This window comes from Lissotriton vulgaris, chromosome 1_2 (assembly GCF_964263255.1).
Source record: "Lissotriton vulgaris chromosome 1_2, aLisVul1.2, whole genome shotgun sequence".
Lineage (NCBI taxonomy): Eukaryota > Metazoa > Chordata > Amphibia > Caudata > Salamandridae > Lissotriton > Lissotriton vulgaris.
In genome coordinates, this window is record NC_141686.1 from 288,148,927 (window position 1) to 288,161,115 (window position 12,189).

General features: G+C 42.3%; 1 protein-coding gene across 1 annotated transcript in view; it reads right to left on the minus strand.

Annotated features, from left to right (window-relative positions):
* Positions 1 to 1,499: 1,499 nt before the first annotated feature.
* Positions 1,500 to 12,189, minus strand: part of LOC147736517 (carnosine synthase 1-like) — a 371,087-nt gene continuing 360,397 nt past the window's right edge. Inside the window, exon 7 of the mRNA XM_086953763.1 lies at positions 1,500 to 3,280. Coding sequence (XP_086809889.1) covers positions 2,048 to 3,280 — 1,233 coding nt within the window. The 3' untranslated portion in view covers positions 1,500 to 2,047. The remainder of the gene's footprint in view (positions 3,281 to 12,189) is intronic.

The following is a 12,189-nucleotide window of genomic DNA, read 5'->3' on the forward strand; positions in this document are numbered from 1 at the left end:
TCAACATTATGTTCGATGCGCAATCGGGCGGGGAAGAGCATAGCATACTTCATGCCCAAGTCTCTCAGTCTACGCTTCACCCCAGTAAATCCCAGTCTTTGTTTCTGCACCGATGGAGTAAAGTCGGGGTAGAAGCTGATTGACACATTCTCAAATTTGGTGGGGCCGCTAGCCCTCGAGGCCTGAAAAATGGCGTCTCTGTCCCTGTAGTTGAAGATCCTCGCAATGATGGGTCGCGGCGTAGCCCCCTGCTTGCGTCTTCCGCCCGGAACTCTATGGGAACGCTCCACCGCGAAAAAGTTACTTAGGCCCTTGGGGGTGAGGTGGTTGAGGATCAGGTCTTCAACGGCAGGTCCATAGATTGATCTGCTGAGGACTCCGGAACTCCGACTATGCGGACATTATTGCGCCTAGCGCGACTTTCGAAATCCTCAAGCCAGCGGGCAAATTGGTCACTCGAGGTCCGAACGGTCCGGACCTCGGTCTGGAGATCGGAGACATCGGTGGTGAGACTGGCAGTTTTGATATCCAGCGACTTGACCCTCTCGTTAGTCTTAGCCAAGTCCGCCCTAATCAAGCCTACATCCACAGCCACAGTGTCGATCTTGGCCGCTAAAGTTTCATATTGTTGGCCCATCGATGACTTTATACTCGCAATGGCGCCCATCACGTCTCGAAGAGTCGGTTCCTCTGGCTCAGGGGGGCCACCACCAAGGTCCTCTGGGTTTTTCCAGTCCCTTGTTGCGAGCAAATCGGTCCATAATGGTGGTCTGAGTAATGCCACTACGAGTCGTGTTCTTGAGTGACCGCTTGTCGCTGTCGGACTTGCCCACCATGATGGGCTGCTCGCCCCTTGGGGGCTTTTGGGACCTGGTGAAAATGGCTTCCCACAGGAAAAGCAACGAGAAATCAAAGTGCAGGGCGCCGGTGGAGAGGAGTCAAACGAGTGCGCATACAAGCCAGCTTGATCAATAGGCAGTCGTCTCCTAACTTTCTCAGACAGGAAAAGCGAAACCGAAAGTAGACCCCGGGTAGTCGTCCCCTTCCATACGCCGTTCTTGTTCAACTACTTTCTGGGTGCTCTGGATGCCCAAGTCCCGGGATGACTCACGATGTAGGCCTTCGGGCTTCAGGAAGGAGTACTTCAGGTGTCCGGCATCCGATTCGAATTTTGAAAGAGTCCATTCATATCAGGAGAGTCTCAGCTACAAGAACCCGTCGTCAGAAACAGGATTCATGCCAGGATAGACGGTGGAGGCGGCGAGGGTTTCGGGAGCTCACAGCTCACACGACCATCTTGGATGCGCGCTAAGCTCCTCCTCCATATAGCCTTTCTTATAGACAAAATTAAACCATTGATTCCTTGTCAAAAGCATCAACTATGCATTAGTTTTCAGTGTATTCCTTTACGTGCACAACATACACAGCAATCCTCATCTTCTAACTCCTTTTCATAACACACTTCTTTGAAGGTATCCCTTACCTCTACTAAAGCAGTCTGTTCATGTGCCCTACTCCCTGCTCCATATGATTGTAGCTGAAGATCTTGCTTCATTGTGGCATTTTATTTCTAGTACAGCTAAAGGCACGACAAACATAGTGGCTCAGCTATTACTAAACAATCCTCTAACAAAAAGCTACAATTATTGGCTTTTCCAGCCAGTGCTTGTTAATTAAGGATGCATGATAAGTATCTGTGTTCACAGACATCTTTATAATCAGGGAAAGATTCTATACAAAGCATCCAAAGCATACTTTGGAACATAAACCACACAACTAACTGATTGAAATGATGGGATGTGCAGTTCTTTATTCTGTGTACTTTCTCCCAAGAGAAGGTGGGGATGGATTGGTTGGTTGGTTAGTGTTGGACAAGAAATGCTGTGTGTGTGCATGTATGCTGTCTGCCTGTTTGCTGCTCTGTCTGATGTTTGCTAGCTGTAGTTCTGTGAGAATGTGGCGTCCCCAAGGAATAATAATACATACCATATTCATGTCTATTAAATCTCAAATATGTGTTCCCTGGTACTGCAGATATGTTTAAATGCTACTTGAATTCAGAGATAAAGTAGGGCACGGGATATTCCATGGTGTCAATGCCCAGAACACGACAAATGCTTATCAGTTGCAGGCATGCCTTATCCCGAGTTTTGCCGACACAGGCCACACAGCAGTATAGCTCTACAAACTCAACTTCCGCTGTTCCATCAAACAAAAGGGTCATCCGGATTACACCACGCTCATGTAAGGCCTGCAGAGTCTCCAGGCTGGCACTGGTTCTCAGAGCTTGTTGGTGCAAAGGTTGCACACACAAAATACCCACTAGATGAGTGTGTGGTCGGGCACGTCGTACTGGCATCAATGGTGGCACACTGCAGGCCACCATAAGATTGGCCAGCATGATGTCTTCACTGTAGATCTCCAGGATCCAGTGACGCAGGAAAAATCCTGCCATTCGGGCATTTATCTCAATGAGCTTCGGCCCTGTAGGCATCATCTTAAACTCTACATTAAAGACTCCATCAACCAGCCCACAACTAAGACAGGATTGGTAGGCGGCCATCACAAGCTGGGCCTCCTTGTCGGCTGGGAGAAATGTAGGCATGCAGGCAGCTGTCTCAGTGAAATCGGGTACCCGTGTGGGCCCGTTATCAGAGACAAATGCTCCCATAAGCTGTCCATCATAGATGATGATGTCAACATCGTGTTCTGAACCAGAGACATATTCCACAAGCACCATGGCATTGCCATAGCTCAGCCCAATGCCGGGGCAGTGCCTCTCCTCTTTCATGTTGCTTGTTATATTCTTGTAGTGCTGGTGACATTGCTCTTTATTCTCCACCAGTTTAACTCCAATGGCTCCGCTCCCCAATTCTAATTTCATCACACAAGGGTAGGTAACGCAGTTAGAAACCTTCTCAATATCGGTGTGACTTTTCACTTGGTAGGATGGCAAGGCATAGGAAGCAATGGTAGTCGAGAAGGCACTGTCTTTGCAGTTAAGCAGGCTGAGGTGGGTGCGACTCTTCTGCTTAGATAGGAGTATGGCTGACACTGAGTTGGAGCGGAGGCCTAGCTGCTCACATACTAAGGCAGCAAGGATAGTGCAGTCATTCCAGAAAGCCACACATCCATCCAGATGCATTGTACGGTCACGTACCATCTTCAAGATCCACTGAGCATGAGCCTCATCCTTCTTGTGGTCGGTCATGTCATAGTGAATGAAGTTGTGCACAATGCTCGCAGCAAAGTGATTTGGGTCTGATTCAATCAGGTGAATCTAGAAACAGAATAAGAGACAGAATGTTAATATCTGACCCAGCGCTTACTCTAACCAGATAGTTATTTAATCCAGCCAATTGTTTTAAGGTGCATCAACAGGCCCTACCACCCACAAAGTATCCATCCACTTTCATTTACCTTTCATTGTTTCTCCCATTGACTTATCTATCAATCTCTGCATTCGTTGACCTATCCATATAGCTTTCCAAACATTTATTGTCCCACAGATGTTCCATAAATATGCCATATGCTTACCTGCCCTTTCTAACTCATCCATCTGCCTAAACTTTATTTCACCTGCATTACACAATACAAACAATAATGCTACAACTGCAATCTGCATGGGCTTTACATTCCACTGAGCCTTACATATTTGGTCCAAATAGACCCTATATTCTAACCTTCTGTCCTGAAGTTGCTTCCGCAACCTTGGCTGAACATCAGGGGCCGCATTCTAGCTTTGAGCAGACTGCCTATTGTATCCTCCAAAATTTTTAGGCTTGAACGTTAAGCCCTTTTTTGAGCAGAAGTCAAGCTTTGCAGTTTCCCTCTGAGGTAGGCCTTAAACGTTCATGTAGATTTTGGAATATGGGGAAAAACCTGTGCACTACTGGCCTGGGAAAGCTCGGACAGACAGGTCTTGGAATTGTATTGAAAAGTTGGTCTTAAATGATAGAGGGGACATCTCAGGGAAGCAGAAAGATATGCAGCCCTGTTTAATGTCTCTCTTTTCTAGCCTGTATGGGGAATAAATCTCCTGATTTTGGGTGGATTAAGTTATGGCTGAGGAAGCTGCAGCTCCCCAACTTAATAGATAAGGGAAGTGAGGCTCTTGATGCTCTAATCACTAAGGAGGAGATCCGTTTGAGTATATCTAAGGGTATGAAAGGTAAAGACGTAGGTACTGATGCCTTACCAAATGAAGTATATAGTCTTCTAATTGAGAAACTGATGTCATTCCTGGAAGCTCTGTTTAACTCTATTTCATTTATAGGTATGGTGGCCAGGTACCTAAATCTTGCAAAGAGGCCTCCATAGTTCTCATTTTGAAACCTTTGAAAGACCCTACTAGGGCGGACTCTTAAACGGCAAATCTCTCTGCTTAATGCGGGTTATAAGATCTTTATGAGTATTTTAGCAGGGAAAATGGCTAAGCTCGCTTCTCAGCTCATCCACTTAGATCAAAAGGGCTTTATTCCTAAGAGATATATACAGGAACAGACCCAACAGTTAATTGTCATGATTGATCTTGCCTTAGAATGGTCTGCCCCTTAGGCCATAGTAGCGGTAGATGCTGTCAAGACATTTGACCGAGTATGCTGGGTCATCATTGAGTTCAGTGGGATTCAGCCCTAAATTTATTAGCACACTTAAGGCGATTTACGCAGTAACTTAGGCCAGGATCTTTTTTAATGGCGTATTATCCCCTAGTTTTAATATAATAAACGGGACACGACAGGGTTGCCCTTTATCTCCCCTTCTTTTATATGTTTATATAGAGCCTCTCGCCCAACAGCTGAGATTGTATGCTTTAGTTGTCCCATTCAGTTCCTCGCCATATTGCTGTAAAGTCGCACTTTATGCCAAAGACTTATTAATCTATACGGCTTAACCCTTAATCTCTAAGTTTAGATATCTGGGTATCACAGTAGCAACCAATAAAGAAAGAATCGCACATCTTAATCTATCAAGGGTTACTAAAGAGACTTAATGCCTATTAAGTAGGTGGAAAAATCTCCCGTTGAAAATCTATGGATAAGTCAATCTGATAAAACTTCCTAAACTAACCTATCTTTTTAATGCTATTCCACTTGGGTTTCCCAATCAGGGTATTGATAAAATTCAGGGGAAGGTGACAAGTTCTATTTGGGCCCATAAAGGAGCTACACTATGCTGGAAAAAACGTAGGCGCAAGCTGAATAAAGGGGATTGGCTCTACCTAATTTTAATTAGCATTGTGTTGCTTTTCAATTTAAAAATATCCGGATGCTTCTGGTAAAAGCAGATGGTTCCACTCGGGGGACTTTTTTGGGGGAGGTGGTAAGGCACTGGAGTGTGGAGGGCTTTCTATATAAATTTGGTGCTCCCACGTTCTTTAAGAAGGTTCGATTAAAGGTACTGAGATCTGCCTTGGATATTTGGTATAGAGTTAGGATGAGGTAGGGCATGGGATACTATTCAGATTTTGCTCTAATTTGGGACTCCCTAGAACACCAGAATGTTTAAAGGATGCTTTAAATCTTCTAATCAGAAGGTGGGAGTTACAACTTGGTCTGATTTGGTATGATCGGAAGGAGTGCACCCTTTGGAAGTATTGAATGCTAAAACCAGCAATGAGTTGTCTAGATTTAAGTTTATCCAAATATCCTGCTGGTTTGTGGCATCAAAAAACGAGATTAGGGTTGATTATGATTTGGAGTTGTCTCTCCAGGACATGAGGCTTACAAATGAAGAGGTGGCAAGGTGGTATGAGGGATTCTTGGTAACAGAGGAGGAAACGTTGTCGCCTCCCTATGCTGTATGGAGAAGGACCCTTTCAGAGGAGGTCATCAAGTCAGCTTGGGATAGTTCATTGAAGACTTTGTACTCAACTGTTAGACCTGCTAACTTGAAGCGAAACCACATTTTCACAATTAATCGTCTCTATTGGACTACGCACAAACTATCCAAGATTGCCCCTCAACCTCCCCCTAAGTGTGTGAAGTGTGGCTGCTTAGGAGCCAAATATTGTCCACATTTTCCTTGCATGCCTGTGCCTGAGAGATTTCTGGGATGGTATAGAATTAGCACTAAAAGGTATCTTCGACCGGAGAGATTAAATTGAATGCAACATTTATCCTCCTGGGAGATGATGGAGCACTAACTTTGCTGTTGAGGCAGTCCCACAGAAGGTTGCTCTTTTATTTGATTCTTATCTCCTGCAAGGAAATTTGCTTGAAATAGAGAGATCCTATGCCTCTCACAGCGGAAGACTGGGCCAGGGCTGCAGTCAGGATCGGCTACCTTGATCAGAGAACAGCAAAGAGACCTGTCTATATGTTCGGACTTTCAAATTTGGTGTTGCTCCTTGGGTGTTGGCTACCCGTCCCTCTGATTACAACAATTCACTGCCAAAGGTGAGGGTCCAGGTGGAAACGGACCAGGGCGATTGCAATGACTGCTTGGCCGATAGTTAGACAATGTGTTTTTCTTGCTTTGCAGACGCTCTTTGGTGATGTGAGGGAAACAAGTAAACAGCATCCATCCATCCACACAATCTACACCTGATTTCTATCAACACATCCATCAACCAACCAATCCATTCTTCTACAGGTCTTCTAATTCAGTCACACTCCCATTCAAGGCATGCCTCCACTCCATTTACTTATTACTATTGTGGAGTACAATCACAAAATACCCATCTTGATATCTTTAAACTAGCTGCGGATTGAAGCAAGACGTATTCTAAAACTGGTCCACATTATTCCCAAAGTTCTTCACACAAAGCCACCATCTATCTCTCAGAATTGGTCATTTCTGGAGCTCGATATCTCCTTCGTAGCTCCAAAACCTTCTACTCAAAGTTTCCTCTTGACAGAGAAAAATAACCCTCAAGCCTATTCAGGATGTGCTCCCAGTGACAGCCCTCACTAACAAAGGTTGGGTGGAAGGAGTGTGGGGGGGATGTTTGAGTAAGCGCAGGGTGAGGGGGGACGGATGGGTTAAGAATAATAATTCAACAACACCTACCTAACGTTGCCAGCTATCTCTTCTGTCGTGTCGCTCCTGCTGGCCTCTTCTGGGTCCCATCAGCCCCTAGGGCAGACTCCCAGACAATCCCCATGCTGCAAAATAGCACAGGGATTGTCCTGAGTGGGCAGGAAAGACACTCTACTCAGGTCATGGAATCCATGGAATTTCTCCTGCCCGGCTGCTGAATGCAGCTGGGCTGGAGAAACCCAAGTGCGCATGTGTGTTTTGGTCAGCCTGATACGACCAGCCAAACACACATGAGCATTAGGGAGTGCACAACACTTCTCCTCCACCCTCCAATGCCCCGCCCATCCATGCAAAAGCTGGCTCAGAGACAGAAAATTAAAACTAAAACAATGCTGGAGCATCACTTTATTTTTTGTTTGCTGGCTGTGCATCAGGCAGTGGGGCAATGCTCCTATGCCATTGCAGAGGAGCCACCACTGTGTGCTCTCATGTTGTGGGAGGATATTCTCCCACCAATTAGATCTAACACTTCTCTTAAGGTCTTTAGAGGGGATATGAAAACATGACTCCTCCAACAATACCTCCTAGATGGCCCCATCAGCTACACATTACAGTTCACTTTTAGAATAACCTTAGAAGCTTATCAGGGCATTCTCTACTACAGTACGCACTAGGAGTGGGTGTAGTTGGCGGAGTAATACAATGCGTAATTCCACAAAGTTGAACAAAAACTCTGGGCCCGATTCACAGAATGAACTTAAGACTCAATCCTAAACTTACTACTATTTTGGTATTCACAGAATGCACTTACTACTTTTGGTATTCACAGAAGTTAGGATTTTGTCTTAAGTTTGTCTTAAGACAAACTTAAGACAGACTAAGACAGATTTAAGACAGACTTAAGACAAAATCCTAACTTCTGTGAATAGCAAAAGTAGTAAGTTCATTCTGTGAATGCCAAAAGTAGTAAGTGCATTCTGTGAATACAAAAATAGTAGTAAGTTTAGGATTGAGTCTTAAGTTCATTCTGTGAATCGGGCCCTCAGTGAATTCCGATTCAGCAATTTCAATCTGTCGGAGTCCCAATTAATAAATCAGAAAACCGGTATACTTTCCTAATTTTAAGACTTTTGGTATTCACAGAAGGCATTTAGGAGTCCTAAAGTTAGGACTACTAACTTCTGTGAATACCGAAATGAGTAAGTGCATTCTGTGAATACCGAAATGAGTAAATGCATTCTGTGAATACCAAAATAGTAGTAAGTTTAGGATTGAGTCTTAAGTTCATTCTGTGAATCGGGCCCATAGAAACTCTATCAGGAAAGGTTGACGATTGTCTCGCGGGTGCCATAAACACATGTCTCCCCCTTTCACACAAAAAACTAAAGGACCATAGAATTCCAGCTCCCTGGTTCGGCGAATCGTTAAAAGTTGTAAAATCCAAATGTAAGCGCCTAGAACGGAGTTGGTGGAAGGACTATTTGCCCGAATCCAAGGAGGCCTACAAAAAAGAATTAAAACAATATCACAAATTATGCACTACTGCGAGGGCTAGTTTTGCCTCTAAAACTATCTCTGAGGCTACGAACCATTCCAAAAAGCTTGCGGGTGCTGAGAGCACAGCTAATCTGCCTCCCCTGAATAATAACCAGTGCGAAGAGCTCGCTCAATTCTTCCCGAAAAAAATTGAAGCTATTTATCAGGATATAGCCAATTCGCACTCGAACATGACCCAGCAATTACAGACAACCATTTCTAATACCATGACCTGCCCCTCCACGACTGACTCTCCCTGCACTAAGGTATGCCTGGACTCATGCTGGAAAAGGAATGGGTCCCAATATTAAAACAAATTTCCTTTTCCAAAGTTTTTTTCGAGGATGGAAAAATCCTGGCAAGTCGCTAAACTGTATAGCGATCTACCCTTCAGTGTGAAGAAAGTCTTTGCGCAGGTTACCAAATTTACAAAAGTCTTTGTAACAATTATTCATCAGGGGCACATTATCACACATGAGCTTACAATTTCAATTATTTATTAAAGGTCTTGTTAAAATATCAGTACAGTACTGGAATCATATTATGCATCATTTAAAAACAATTAGTCACAGTTATAAAAACATCTTTAGTGAAAAAACATTCAAATTCACAATTTATTGCTAAAAAAAAACCAAATTTTTTTCTTTGGTCACACTGCAGTTATTAGTAAACAAACAAATTGTCGATGTGGCGTTTCAGTGATCTATACAATCTTGCACCTTCTTCAGGACATTGTCATTGTATATCGTTTAGATGTGCTTGTATTAAACAATCAGTTGAATCAATGAACCTGCTCATGTTTATGCTCCTAACACTGATGTTTTTATGCTTATACATTATTTATTCATTTCATATATAAATCTCTATCTATTACCCCATTATGTGGTAACCCCACAAGAAATTCTCACAGCTCCTATATTTCTGCGACTGTTCTAAAAAGAACCTTTATTAATGTTAATGTTAAAAATGACCAATCGGGCATTTCCCCCCAAAAAATTCACATACCTATTGGGTCTCCACAGGACCTCCAATAGTCTGTGCGATTAAAAACCCGGCAGATCTCAAATAAATCAAACTATATATAGGGAGAAAGAGAAATACTTAACTCTACCCTATTTCTTTGTTAATGTTACAGTTTGACCTTGTTTCTAATTTGTCTTACCTAGGGATTATTTCCTTCCTGGCAAGTTATTTGGATGTCCAAGTGCGTTATCTTCCTGTCTTTGGTTGCTACAGAAAAAATATAGGATTTATTTGCTTCTCTTTCCTCCCCCATTTTCTCCATGCATTATCTCATGTGTACCATTTTAGAGAGTTAACTTAAGAGAAAGTCTTGAAAACTTCTTCTCTGTTATTTATGAAGAAGCGGTCTGCTTTTCTAATAGGGGAAAAGGTTGTCTTATTATCACATTTTCTTCCTGTTTCTGTTATTCATTTCCTTTTTTCAATTCCCTCTTATTCTTACCTCTGATTGTTTTTTCAAGGGTGTAGGGAGGACTTCTTTCTATTAAAAGATCCTGGACTACCACTTGTGAATCTCCAACAGAATAGGGACATTCGGGTCACTACATTATTATGTGTTCTTATCCTGCTCCATATAACCAAATGAGGGTGTTCTTACCTTGGCTATATCCCAAAAGGTTTTATTTGCCTTTATTGGTCCTTCTCTCTGGGTTCCTCTTTTTTATGCTTTGGCAAAACCACTGATTTGGAATTTTTAAATTGTTCCAAACTGTAGAAGAGTAAATGCAGTCTATTAGTGTTTGGGTCCCAGAGTTAAAGTTTCCCTCCCTAGTATCCTCCTGCCCAGAGTACTTACTTGTAAAATGGGTGATTCCAGCTCGACGTCCTCCCTTCTCAGCTTCCTGAGAAGGGAGGATTAGACTGAAGCTAGTATGAACCCATTAAAAGATGGCGGCCCCATTTACCGCAAAAGATTGAGTCTTCTCACCATTCAATCTTATGACAGCCAGGTGGGGGCTTAATTGCCAATTAGGCTTGCTATAAAAAGACAGCGACATCCTCCCTACACTCACTTGCAGAAAGGAAGCTGAGAAGGGAGGACGTCGAGCTAGAATCACCCATTTTACAAGTAAGTACTCTGGGCAAGAGGATACCAGGGATGGAAACTTTAACTCTGGGACCCAAACACTAATAGACTGCATTTACTCTGATACAGTTTGGAACAATTTAAAAATTCCAAATCAGTGGTTCTGCCAAAGTATAAAAAAGAGGAACCCAGAGAGAAGGACCAATAAGGGTAAATAAAACCTTTTGGGATATAGCCAAGGTAAGAACACCTTCATTTGGTTATATAGAGCAAGATAAGAACACATAATAATGTAGTGACCCTTATGTCCCTATTCTGCTGTAGATTCACAAGTGGTTGTCCAGGATCTTTTAATAGAAAGACGTCCTCCCTACACCCTTGAAAAAACAATCAGCGGTAAGAATAAGAGGGAATTGAAAAAAAGAAATGACTAACACAAACAGGGAGAAAATGTGATAAAAAGACAACCTTTTCCCCTATTAGGAAAGTAGACCGCTTCTTCATAAATAACAGAGAAGACGTTTTCAAGACCTTCTCTTAAGGTAACTCTCTAAAATGGTACACATGAGGGAATGCATGGAGAAAATGGGGGAGGAAAGAGAAGCAAAGTAAAGACACGCCCATTGGAATCCTATATTTTTTCTGTAGCAACCAAAGACAGGAAGATAACGCACTTGGACATCCAAATAACTTGCCAGGAAGGAAATAATCCCTAGGTAAGACAAATTAGAAACAAAGTCAAGCTGTGACATTAACAAAGAAATAGGGTAGAGCTAAGTATTTCTCTTTCTCCCTATATACAGCTTGATTTATTTGAGATCTGCCAAGTTTTTAATCGCACAGACTATTGGAGGTCCTGCGGAGACCCAATAGGTATGTGAAATTTTTTGGGGGAAATGCCCGATTGGTCATTTTTAACATTAACATTAATAAAGGTTCTTTTTAGAACAGTCGCAGAAATATAGGAGCTGTGAGAATTTCTTGTTTGGTTCCCAAATGATAGGGTAATAGATAGAGATTTATATATGAAATGAATAAATAATGTATATGCATAAAAATATCAGTGTTAGGAGCATAAACATGAGCAGGTTCATTGATTTAACTGATTGTCATTGTATATCTTTTAGATGTCCTTGTATTGAACAATGTCCTGAAGAAGGTGCAAGATTTAATAGATCACCGAAATGCCGCGTTGACAATGTGTTTGTTTACTATTAACTGTAATGTGACCAAAGAAAACAAACATTTTTGGGGTTTTTTTTAGCAATAAATTGTGAATTCGAATGTTTTTTCACTAAAGATGTTTTTATAATTGTGACTAATTGTTTTTAAATGATGCATAATATGATTCCAGTACTGTACTGATATTTTAACAAGACCTTTAATAAATAATTGACATTTTAAGCTCATGTGTGATAATGTGCCCCTGTTGAATAATTGTTAGAAAGAGTTTTGTAAATTTGGTAACCTGCGCAAAGACTTTCTTCACACTGAAGGGTAGGTCGCTATACAGTTTAGCGACTTGCCAGGATTTTTCCATCCTCAAAAAAAACTTTGGAAAAGGAAATTTTTTGTTTTAACACTTCTCAACCTGGACACCCTGATAAATATGATACAGAGAT